The 13,046-nt window shown below is 40.9% G+C and overlaps 1 protein-coding gene across 3 annotated transcripts in view; it reads right to left on the bottom strand.

The window, feature by feature from the left end:
• Window positions 1–2,375: 2,375 nt before the first annotated feature.
• The window catches only part of pitx2 (paired-like homeodomain 2), a 64,975-nt gene continuing 54,304 nt past the window's right edge, over window positions 2,376–13,046 (bottom strand). Inside the window, exons 1-4 of one of the 3 annotated variants that reach the window (XM_042493232.1) lie at window positions 12,274–12,657; window positions 9,688–9,758; window positions 4,717–4,916; window positions 2,376–3,855 (exon numbers count right to left, since the gene is read on the bottom strand). In XM_042493232.1, coding sequence (XP_042349166.1) covers window positions 3,298–3,855; window positions 4,717–4,916; window positions 9,688–9,733 — 804 coding nt within the window. In that variant the 5' untranslated portion in view covers window positions 9,734–9,758; window positions 12,274–12,657 and the 3' untranslated portion in view covers window positions 2,376–3,297. Of the gene's footprint in view, window positions 3,856–4,716; window positions 4,917–5,394; window positions 5,834–9,687; window positions 9,759–12,273; window positions 12,658–13,046 lie in introns of those variants that run through there. The other 2 variants (XM_042493233.1, XM_042493231.1) reach the window with 2 other exon arrangements.

The raw sequence follows: 13,046 nt of genomic DNA, 5'->3' as shown, positions 1-13,046 counted from the left end.
TCGTAATTCGCTCTCATTTTCTCATTTTTTTCGTACATGTCAGGCAACTTGTGCAAAAACTTGTATTTTTACATAAAAATGCCATGGTTAAATTTCAGGCCTTATTAGCGTGTAATTAAAAAAACATGCTCTCTGCTATATCAACATGCAGCGTTATTACCCCAAACCGCCCCGAGTCTCCTCCAAACCCGCCGCTGCATGAATATTGAGAGATTGTTAATTATTTAGATTGGAGGTGTAACGCTACATGTTTGGATATTTGCACTTGCTCGCTTTCTGTTTGAATTCCCAGAGGAGAGGAGGTGACAGTGTGTGTCGGCTCAGTGTGTTATACTCCACATTGGATTTTTTTTTAATCATCTGGCGGAACAAATCTCACATTAAGATGTAGTAGTGTGTGTGTGTCCGAAAACGAGGCAAGACAAATACGATTTTGGTTTAAACAGAGATTTGTGATTGTATCTTTGTTGGAACACGAGCTACGTGTTTGTAAAGTTTGTTATGTGTATTTATCAGGTGTTATTAAGCGTGGGAAGCATGTAGGTTTCCTAATTCAAAATCGGTTTGACTCATAAATGACTGCAGCGAATATTAATTTCAGCTAAAAACGTGAGCAGAATATAATTAGCTATAGTACAAAACAAGCTTATTTTGTGATATTTCTCTGTAATTAAACACGAGACAACATGCAGCCACAGCAGTTAGAATGCACGCGTGCTGTTTTCTATCAAAACTTGAGTAAGTTCTTACCTTCACGCAGGCTGGAGAGCAGAGCAGAGGCTAAAGGTCTGCAGTCCTGAGCGCCGTTTCAGCCAAATGAACATTTCCCTGCAGCCTCCTCTCTTCAGGTCATCCCGTGGTGATTGTGTCGATGTGTATTGAGACTCGCAGACTTGCGTATTCGGCCTCTGCAGCAGCCGAGGCTTATCCCCCCCTGTCAGCTGATTATTGCTCTGCGTTACCGACTCCATCAAAAGGTGACACTCGTGCAACAAAAGGGCATGCACGTTTTTTTTTTTTGTTTTTTTTTTAAATAAGAATCTAATTTTGGAGGACGAGTTCGGGAGTTCAGGCCGCAGGATGCAGGGCGCGCACTGCAGCTCGGGAAATCAGAGATGTGAAAGGAGAAGAATGCTCCTCTTGTGTTTGTTGTTTAGCAGTTTTTTGGTAAAAACAACATTTGGATTAGCTGCGATTTATTTCTCCTCATAATAACGCCCCCTCGAGACATGACCTAAGGCCTCTTGTTGCATGACATCAGATCCTAAATCAGCTCCTTTTACCAAAGCGCTTACATTTTCTTTAATATTTTAGTTAATTTGTATAGTGGTGAGTAATTTAAAAGAATACAAACACAAACAACTCACACGATCAGTATTATGAGGTTGGAAACTGATCTCATGTCACTGCAAAACCAAAGTTGCACCATTTATTTTCCTCTTTTCTGCAGGGAGTTTAGCAGTGTTTCCTGCCCGGTGTGCGCGCTCTGCCTGCAGCCACGAAGCTGCACTCGTCCCCCCGCCTCCTGCACTCAGCTTCGGCCCCACATACCTCCGTATCTCTCCCTCTGTCTCTCTCTGAGTGCGCTCTGCTTGTTTGCTCAAGCTTGTGAATCATAGTTTCCCCCCAGACCGTAGCTTTGTTTTGCTTTGGCGCATTTGCGCGCTACAAAGCGTGACTTAAAAAAAGTACCAGGGTGCAAAAGAAAACTATAATGCAAAAGCAAACAGATGCATGTGCGAATCAGGTAAGGTGCATGAAGATAATTTAAATTTGTGGAGCAAAACATTCAAGACTTGCATAAAAATATGAGTATAAACTCTGGAAAAAAAAAAAAAGGTTAATTTAAATCTCAAAATTGCAATTTATGGACAATAAAATGTGAATTTAGACAATTGCATTTTATAAAATCCTTATTTAAATGTTTTTTTTTTCTCTCCAAATAATCTTCTTTAGAGATTCCCTCCTGAGTTCAAACACAGGGACACAAAAACAAACCCTAATGGACTGTTGTCACTGTTGTGTGGTCCAACTCCTGTTTGTTGATTCCCGTGTTATTTCAAGCACCAGTGGACCCGCCGAGGCTCTTGACTGAGCAGTGCAGACATGTATTCAGCAGTTAATCTGACGGAGCATCTCGCCGCTATGTGTATTGGAGCGGCCCATTGTTTTCCTCTATAGATTAGCCGCACAAGCAGCTCACATAATCGAAAGGCTATAGACACACTGTCATTGCTTTACACTCCACTAACAGACTAACACAAGGATTCAATAAAAATCAGAATGTTTTTGAACAATATATTTACTTCCATTAAATAAAACACAATAGTTTTTTGGATGTTGAAAAAAAAAAAAAACATAATTCCGTACCAAATAGTATACACAGAGCAAAAACCAAATAATTTGTCGCAGGAACATTTTTGATGCTTCTTCTTTTTTTCTTTTTAAATCCAGAATTGCTATTCTAAATCGATATTCACACAGACATTAATAATAAATTTATAATATGTTAGAAACACACAACTGGTGCGTTTTTTAGTATGTACATTCCCTTTTTGTTTGCAAGCAAAACATGATTCCTTTTTAGGGTTTTTCTTTTTTTTTCTTCTTCCACATGCGTTGATAAATTGAACCTGGAGGGTTATAGCGCATTCGCCTCGACAAAACAGGAGATGATAATTCAAATATATACAACCTTTTTTTTCAGTCAACAATTAACGTCCAAAAAATCCACCAGAAAAAAAAAACCCTCATGACGAGATATGAAAAATAAAACAGGCCTTTTTTTAGTTTTACTGTGGCGCAGTGTGAAGCAGGCCTGGACTCATCAAAAAGGGGGAATAAAACCTAAAATCTCCCGTTTCAGTTTTTTGACTCCGACGTGGAGTTGAGCTTGTTTCAGTGGTTCAGTCTTCTAGTGCCCTTTTTGGAAAAAAAAAAAAGTAGTTGTAGTAGTCTCTTGTTCCTGTGGCCGGCTGTTTGTGATTACCCACACACTGCAAAAAATGACCATCATGGCAAATCACTTGCCCTAAAAATCAAGTTCCCCCCTCCCAAAGAAAATAAATGGATGGAATATTCTCACATTGGTTGGGGATTTTCAAGGAATATATGGCAATATCTTGAAGGAAAAAGTCAGAATAATGTCCAACTTGTGTCAAGAAAATGCCAAATTATCAAGAAAATTCCCCCAAAGGCGTAATTATCTCTGCCAGATTCCCTCACTACCACTTTACGCGTCACCACCAGCCTATAATGACTTGCTAAGGTGGTTATTTTTTGCAGTGCAGGTAGGTATTAGACTGGTCTGTCCACGGCATATTGGCAAGCGCTCAGATTAGTGGCCGGATTTTGCACACTGGCGTATCCAAAACTCGAGTGCTGCTTGGCTTTCAGTCTCAGGCTGGCCAGACTGGAGTTACAAGTGTCCCTGTACACATAAGGAGGGGTCGGAGGAGCGTAGGGGCACGCCGAGGAGGGCACCCCGGAGTTAAGAGACGGGTTACTGAGGTTGTTCAAGTTATTGAGGCTGTTGAGGCTGGAGCCCGGCACGCCGGTCACCGCCGACGGCACCATGCTGGAAGTCATGGAGGATATGGAGTTGGGCGGCGAGAACATGGTCTGCGAAGACAAGGGGTTGACGTTCATGGAGTTGAAGAAGGGGAAGCTTTTGGTGGATAAAGAGGCCGACGTGAGGCCCTTGGCGGCCCAGTTGTTGTACGTATAGCTGGGGTACATGTCGTCGTAGGGCTGCATGAGTCCGTTGAACTGCGGGCCGAAGCCGTTTTTGCAGAGCTCGGCTTGTTGGTTCCGTTCCCGTTTCCTCCACTTGGCTCGCCGGTTCTTGAACCAAACCTAGAGCAAAGGACGTTAGAGAAGGTTAGAAACAATCTCTGAATTTTACACACTATTTTATAGCCTCTATTTATTGCAGTGTTTTTTTCCCCATTTTTAAACCATACAAAAACCTTTATTTTTGTATTTTACGTTAAATTTAAATTACAGGCAACAATAAAAATTCTACCAAACCCAAACGCTTTTTCTTAATATTTATTTTTCTGTGCACGCGTTGATTCCGTCTTTATCAGAGCACAATACACACCGTGCTGTCACTGCACAATCTTAAAGTGGAGAGGATGTGTATTCCTCTGCAGGCGTCCACAAACACGCTGACCTTAATCATACAGCACCAGGGCGACAATCGCAAAATACAAGCTTTGCACCTCTTTCACACGAACAGGAGAACACGACTGGTATCTGCCACCAACACACGTCAACAGCTTCAACCGTTAACAACGTAATAATGGGTAATTATTGCACTTAATAGGGAAATAACAAATATCTATGTCATTTATTTTATTGTGAAATTGCTGAGCAAATTAAAGTGTGCCAAATTGCGCTAAAAAACTGATTATTTTGCATTGTTTACAGAAGTTTGGGATTATATTTAGCCTATTAGACAAACATATGCAGTGTAATTAAATTGAACATGAAGCAACAGTATATTGAAAAAAAACAAACCTGTGATTATTAGTATTCCAGTTAAAAACCGTGACCTACATTACTTTAAGGAAATTTCAGCCGTGCGTAAAGTTTGCTGTGCGTGCGTAAAAATATCATGGTGCAGAGTATTTGTAGGTTAACCGGGCAATTGGCACAAATTACCCGGAACTATACACACGAGTTGTTTTTGTTTGCACCCAGGGGAACACTCACCCTGACCCGGGCCTCTGTGAGGTTGGTCCACACGGCTATCTCCTCCCTCGTGCTCATGTCCGGGTAGCGATTCCGCTGGAAAGTGGCCTCCAGTTCCTGCAGCTGCTGGCTGGTGAAGTGAGTCCTCTGCCGCCGCTGCCGCTTCTTTTTCGAGGGGTCGTCTGACGAGTCGTCGTTTTTATTTTGGTTCTTTTCTTTTTCTGTCAGGAGGAGAGAAGTTGGTTCAGACAGGGTCGAGGGGGATTAAGGCCTGTGTGCTTTTGAGGGGAAAAAAAATCCTGAATCCATGACAGTGCTGGGAAATGGATGAGCTGTTCTGGCTTCACAGAGGAAGGAATGCTCTGATTCATCAAATAAACCCAATTATTATTTTTTAATTTGGCATTTCCATTCAGTTTTAAAGATTATAATTGCCTCTTTTGATTTAATCCAAACACTAAGTACTTGACTAAATGCCTGACTAATTTTAGTTGACACAAGACATGCTGTCTTTCCTTTACACAACACAGAAACTTTTCACCACGCCACACACGCCAAACTAATTATGTGTGAATAAAATGACAGCTATAATCGCCTATTTGCATGCACGCGAAGCTCCCTTTACGTCGCTTAACTGGATGTTTTTGATGACATCTGCGGCGCCTTGCTGAGAACATCTGCACCCCGGGCGGTTCTTACCGACTGACTCCGGACTGGATGTGTCCGACACCGTGTGCACCTCTAGCCGGTGTTTAGAGTCCACAGACCGCTGCAGCGGCTGTAAAGTGGAGGCCATCGCCAGAGCCGTGTGGTGCGCGGAGGCAAGTTTATTCCCTGTAAGGTGGTGATGGTCTATGTTTAATGGATCCCTCATAGAGTTCATGAGTAGAAGATCGCAAAAGCTGGCTGTCAAAAGCAGATAAGTCCCTTTTAGTGCGGCGAGGAAAGCGGAAAGTCCGTCTGCGGAATGTGTTCAGTTTTCCAAAATACGCGCAGCAGAGCAGCTCCTGATGAGATGAAACCTCTTTGTTTAAAGTGGAAAATGCTTTAAAAGAGGCGCTGCCATACTAGCATCGGCGGTAAACACCTCGGCTGACTATCAGAGTGACAAGGACAGGTAGGTGATATTAGATCCAGACGCATACACACACTCCACCACTCTCTTCATTTCAGCTGTTGCCTGCGCACTGCCTATCCAACTGCGCCCCTCTCCAGACCTCCACGTCACCATTTTGCGCCCGCCCATATTCTCTCTGACAGGCACATCCATGTGGATATGACGGCGTGCCCAGCCAACCGGAGCGCGCAGAAACGAGATCTGTGTGCCAATGTGTTTATGCCGGGGCTGGCGCTTTTTATTTTTCCCTCTTCCAAATAAAAGCATGTAAAGAGAGATGGGACGCACGGTGTACCCGCGGCGCTCCGTCGCCGTTGCGCAGCAGCCCAAGACCAAATAAAAATGAAAATAACACAGTTTGGCCTCATTTTATGAGATGGGTCCAGTGGCCCAGTAAAACGACGCAGTTCTATTGATACCCAAAGCTGAGCCGCCTTGCTCGCAGGGCTCTGCCACCGCAGTTTACTCAGGGACTCAATGTGGATAAAGCGAGCCACCGAGCGGATTGTATTGAAAGCCGTATGAAAAAAAGATGCACAGTGAATATCAAACACGGCGGCCTGCTACAGCAGAGTGATCCGGTGAAATGACACGCGGTTAGAGGGGAAAATACACGGAATTTTAAAAGGTGGGTTCTGCCAGACTGCGCCAAAACTGTGCGCGCACTGATGCAGACATGTAGAGGATGTTAAAGCTGGTGCAGCTCCTACAGGGGATGCATTTTACTATCACGTATTCAGCAAAAGCAGTGAATTTATAAAGTGGCACTAAAAGACAAAAAAGCAACAAAATTACGCATTTTTATTCTAATCCACATCCAGCGTCACACTTGGATATGAAGTCCAACTGAGCTAAAGTGCTTTACTCTCCACTCCATCCCTGCACATGCTCTGGAAAAGCATTGTCAGTCATCCGAGTTGCCAAATGAGACGATCCTCTTGACCTCCCCAGAGTTGAGGTTCAAATATCCATTAAATCATAGCAGAGCCACAGTTAACCACGCAGACTCGGGTTTGTTGACGACGGATTACTTTATCTGGGTGCTTAACTGGATCTCTCTCCTCACTTTGAGATTGGACTCCCTCAGCCAGCAGCACTCCTGTAGTGTTTTTTTTTAATCTGATAAGACTCTCATTTGCCTAAGAATTTCTGAAGGAGGACTTTTAATGAGTTTGAGATGATATGCCAGCAATTTTTTTTTAACCTATAACTCCCTAAAGATTGTGACGCGTTAAGGCAAAGCAAACACGTCTAATCAAACAAGTTTAATTTTCAAGGTGGGGGTGGGGGGGTGTCAGCTGGGTAACAGGTGATGAAGTGATGGGCTGACTGGGAGGACAATGCAATTAGTGCCTTTTATTTGATTGTTTATATGATGGACATTTTTAATGCTCTCACACAAGTGATTCTTTATCATCATTATCATCAAAAATCACACTATCCATCTCCACGTGGCCAAGCGGACACCCATTCAGCCAGTACATTTGGACTTTGAGCTGTTAAGAAGTTACTAGGCTAATCCCGTGAAAGCCCCTGATATATAAATACCAGCAGACCATAGACTACAACACACACACAGAGAGAGAGAGAGGCGCGCGCACCCTGAAGAGACTTTTTATTAAAGCACAGGGAGCCAATTGCCCCTCGTGCAGAGCAATAAAACCTTGTTTGGATGCTCTCTGACTAATTATATTTACATGATGCACATTTTAAATCATACGTCATTTAATAATAATGGATTTGTTGTCACTGTTATATATATTTTAACAGTAAACAATGCAAACATGCACCCACATTTTCAAACTAAAAGGCAGTTTTTAATAGTGGTGCAGGGGAAAACGATACAGCGCAGTGTCGTGATATTTTGTGCGGCAATATTGTCATTACTCAAAGGCCAAGTATCTTTTTTTAATTATTATAAAATTCAACAAGATAGCAAGTACAAATTGAAATTTTGGTAGTCTAGTAGAACAATAAAATCTATATATTCTTTTGAGTAGATAATTTATAATTTTAAAAAAGGTAATTCATTACAAAATATCTTAATAAATGTTTCAGCAATAGTAGCATATTGCAAAACGTTTAACAATATTGCATGGTGCTTAAAATATCGTGATAATATGGTAATATGGTATTAGGCCTTTGTTTAGTCCCACCGTAGATTTTTAGGGGAAATGCATAGAAAAAAACTATTACACCAGTTTCATATATTGGTTTGCATTATTCTAAAAATAAGGAGTTTTCTATTTCAAAATATGGCTTTTTTTAAACAATTAATAATAATGTTTTATGCCAATCAGCGACCAGTCTGTTGCTCCTTTCCCCTGCAGCCGTATTGTAATACTAAACTTGAAGTGGATTATCGGTTTCCTCTTCATTTCTACCTTCTGAATGCTTTATCTCTCTTCTGCGGATTACTGCGCGCAATAGGCCTCCGCCATTGAGGGCCATTAATTAGCAATTCAGTCAATATAGGGGAGACGACAAGGCTTTTTACATAGGATTAAGGAGACATCAGATTCCTCCATTAGTATATTCCTCCTCACGAATAGGCTTTCATTATACATTTAGTTTTCCCCGGAGTCAATCCAACAAGCGCTGCATATATTAGAGCAAAACAGTTGGCGCTGGTGTGTGTCTATATTTGCAAGCATCCCTCCGGCTCACCCCCTCTGCGTGCAATCCAGTTTTTATTTTAGTTATCCTATTATGCTTAATCAATGGTCGTTCACACTGTGCAGCTGTGAAGCTATGAACAGCCTGCCCTCTGCCACACATAGCCCTGTCAATGTCGGCTAAATGGAGCAGAATGAGAGTTATCGGTTATTCGTTTAAGACTCTAACAAGATCTGATGCCATTTCCACAGCATATTGGAGAATAATTAATAAATCCCGGAGTTTGTCGAGCAAGGGAGATTTTGTTTAGTCTCTTGTTGGGTTTAGATGCTATTTAAGGACAACATGTCGCCGTTAATGCGAATAAAATTTAAATAGCCTGTAAAACCGCATTAAAATAAATGTTAAGTCGCTTTGCAGCAACGTGTTACTGCGCCAAACGGCAGTAAATTAAAGAGTGTAATAATATGTCAGTGGTCATAAATGTCCATCTTGTAATTATAACAAGTATCATCGCTGCAGCAGCTCATCCTGATCAAACCCTGATGATGCTCTGCAGCTGCACATCCACATCCGACCACCAGGTGTCCCTCTAAGACAGCAAACAACTTTCATTCACCGTCAACTTCTCTCCACACTGACGAGCAAAAAGGCCAAAATGGCTCAATATTTTGGAGCAAACCAGAAACATCCACTACAAAATCCAACGTAAGCAGCTTTTTTTGCATTAAATTTAAGATCAAAGATTCTTAAAGTGCGAGTTGAAATGGTGAAGAGAACTTATATTGTGAGAAATCGACGTTATTCTGCCTTTTAAGTAAAGATGTGAAGCCTATTTGAAAAAAATAACCAACAAAAAACTGTAAATTGTAAACAGCTCATTAAGTAGAATCACAACTGTTCATTTACTTACTAAAACAAAAATGATAATAATAAAACTAAATTACATTTAAGATGAAGACACCAGTGTTTGGGCCACATTTTAATTGAAAATTGAAGTAAATAAAAATAAGACATTAGGTGTAATTAATAAATAGGCTTGCCTTTTTGGAAAGCAAGACACAGCATAAACACTTGTGTAATTGTCAAGAGTGTCGTTTTTATGTTAATAAAATAATATACATTAGGCCTAGATAAACGCAATGTTTTATGTATACAATTAAAGGAACAAATTAGTTAAATTAAATTATAAAAACCAGTTTCATTATATCTGTTCTTTGTGAAAAGTGTACTGTATTGCTGAGGTAACAGATACTCACCTATTTGCGCGCAGGTGGTGGCCAGTTTGCGGCAGTGGGAGTCCATTATGGCAATTTAAGGGAAACCGCTTCTGCAAAAACAGACAAAAGAGCCATAATTAGCCTGTAAGTCCGGTAAACAACCCCGCTGTGGTGTTCACTGACATCCAATTCGGCTTCTGCAGCCAATAATTATTGGAGTCAACATAAGACTGAAAAGAATAGTGCTGTGCTCAAAGGATGAGTGTTAGATTACAAGAAAAATGCTGGTGGTCTGGGGGAAAATATTTCAAATTGATGCAAAATTCAAATTTAGACATTTAAGGTGGAAAAGCAGGCGCAGTGCTGATGTTGCAATAAAGTAAATGGAAGACAGTTGGTCGGTGCACTCTAAATATACTGGCTGCAAAAATGCGCATTTTTGTAAGTCTGATTCAAAAGTAATTTTTTTGTAAAAAAAAAAAAAAAAAATTAATAATAAATCAATGAAATGCGTCAACTTATTTGATCTGTGTCAGGAAATAACTGTCTATTAACTGAGTAACAGTGGACAATTACACAAAAACGTCTCTGGTATGAAAAAATAATAGAAAAAAGGTGATTTGCGTGAGAGAAAAATGAAAGAACTGATCATTATGACGCTTTTTTTTTTTTACACAATTTGAGACTAATTAGTGTGTTGACGTCATGTATTGTATTTTTTTGGCAGCGTAAGATGTATTTTTGTGCAGCGTGAATATTATAAAAACCCGCCGTGTTGTGCACGAGCCGGTTCTTGTGTTTTGGTGCAGGCTGCAGCAGTTGGAAGTGGGAGTGATTCCGTAGTAAAATCACGGGATTAGAGTCTGATTGAGATGTCTGTCGGTGGGATATTACAAAATTCATTATCGCAGCCCTCATACTACCTCGATATGAAGTTACACAGATGGGGTTTTATTAGTCCAGGCTCACACTGTTTGCTTATGATAATTCAAGTCGGGGGGAATTTGCATGCAGTCATGCTGTTAACCATTTTCCTCAGCTCTTCTCTTCACCTGCTCTACATCATCTGTGAGGAGGCTTTTTTCTCTTCTTCTTCTTCTTCTTCTTTTCTAATTCAAAAGATGCAGATATTGGAGGTTAAGTTTTACGGCGTGTACCTGCGCAACCTTTCTTCTCATCGCTCCTCTATATCCCCGCTGCAAAATGAAATAGTGGGGGTCAGACTGTAAGGTGTAAGGTTATTGCATGCGGCTCAGTGTTATCTAATCAGTGAGATTTAATGAGGGGTCCCTCCAATATTTCAGCCTGCCTGGCTGCTCCGCGGCCCCCGAAGTCACAATTTATTTATTATTTTACTCTATTTTATTTTCTTGTGGGAAAAAATCGGGACATAATTGCAAAATCGAAGAATTTAATCTTATCCAATTTTTGGCGGAAAATTAAAATGAAAGACATGCATTACAGTAAAATTAAAAAGAAAAAAACCCCAGAAAAAATACTTAACATAAATGTAAAAAATGTGTATAAATTTACGTTTTAGGCAGAAACAAAAAAAACGATATTTAATCTGAAATAGACAACTTTGCATAACACAATACATTTAACACGTACAACACTATCACTAATATAATAATAATAATAATTTCTGCTCATGTTGTAATGGTGTTTTGGTGGAAATTAACCCTGATAACAGGCAATATAAGTTTTTTTTTATTTCCTTTTTTTCCCTACCATTTGCCACAGTGTTGGAGCGGTTTAAAACTCTCGCTGCATTAATATTCAGATTATTTATATTAATCCCGCTCATCCATTCATTCTCACCTCACTCTCTGCTCTCACCACCAACAGTTGATACGAACCAGTGACTCACGTGGCACGAGGCCCAGTGCAGACAGAAAGCTGGCATTGGCTCACACTGGCTTTACTTCTGAAATTAACACAGTAGAGCATGAGACTGCAGCCTTTACCGGGAGATGAATCGACTAACCTCCACCATATGGTCCCGTATTAATTAAAGGCGTGAGACCGTGAACGTCGCCTTTATTTCCCCCATTTTTTTCTGTTAACTTACATTACTAAAGAATGCAGAGGACGGTAAAATAAATCTGAACTCACGTTACTATTCTTTTTTAGATTAACAGGGTTATTTATAGTTTGCTTTGGAGCGTTTACGCACAATTTTATTTTAGCTTTCGGAGTTTATAAGCTTTGTTTTTTAGATTTACGCACAATTTTACGCGTTTTGTTGCAATTCGCGTTACATTAAATCATTTTAGAGCTCCAAGGAGGATGGTGTTGCAGGATGTGATACTAAAAAGCGCAGATGTGTCATTAACTGATACTGTAGTCAACATTTAACTGTTTTTACGCAATTATCACAAGCTACAGGACAGTACAGTGCGCTTTACCCCCCTTCTTCGCACTCCATCATCGGTGATGATACATCATTATCATCCGCCGACCTGTAAGGCGAACCCTGCCCTCACATCACTTCATGCTCCTTTATGTCCAAGCCACGGCTTTGAAATTCACGAGAAACGCACAAACACGAAGTGTAACAAATTCCTCCACTTGCCTGAACTCACATCTCACTTTTTATTTCTTTCTCTCCTCTGCTGCACTTACCAGTTGTAGACACCGGTGGGGTTTGACTCTCCCAGCCGTCGGCGTTTGATTCTAAAGCGAAGAGATAAATCCCACCGTCCAAACACGCTCGGACACCAGAAGTTGCGCTTGTATCGAGAAAATCAGGCAACTTCAAAAGTCCAGAAGTGTTAAGTTTCTGTCCAGAAATGTGCGCGTTGCATGGATGTGGCTCCCCGGCTACGTTATCCAAAAAAAAGCGAAAGACGCAGCGAAACCTTTTAGGATAGTTTCATTTATGCGCATAAATAACCATCTATTTACAGTGCGAGGAGAAATAGCGAAGGAGGCGCTTTCATCCGAGTCTCCCCTTGGTTCGTCCTCTTCTGTCTTCCTCAACTTTTTTCCCCTTGAAAGACGCTCCAAGAGTGGCGCATTTTTTTTGCCTCCTTCTTTTGAGCTCGGAGAGGGACCCCGTGTGTGTGAGTGTGTGTGTGTGCCTTTTAAAGGGGTGTGTTTGTGTATATACGCGCCTGTGCCTGTGTAGTCTAGCAGAGGGCAAACTTGGAGCCTCTCAACTTTCAACAACAATCAAACACAAAAAAATCACGATCTTTAAAAAGCGCGCACGTTAAAAAAAAAAAAAAAAAAAAAGATGTTCCTGTTGGGCCCGCCCCGGCGCGTTTACTGTAACATTGCACCATCTGAGGTGCAGGCATGCAAAACATTTAATGTTAATTTGCCTAAATCTGCAATTTACAATAAACAACGCAGCTGCTTATTATCTAAACTCCGCGTGCGTAAAATAAACAACA

Source organism: Plectropomus leopardus, chromosome 9 (assembly GCF_008729295.1).
Source record: "Plectropomus leopardus isolate mb chromosome 9, YSFRI_Pleo_2.0, whole genome shotgun sequence".
Lineage (NCBI taxonomy): Eukaryota > Metazoa > Chordata > Actinopteri > Perciformes > Serranidae > Plectropomus > Plectropomus leopardus.
The sequence above is the reverse complement of the archived record's forward strand: the minus strand, read 5'-3'. Positions and strand labels throughout refer to the sequence as shown.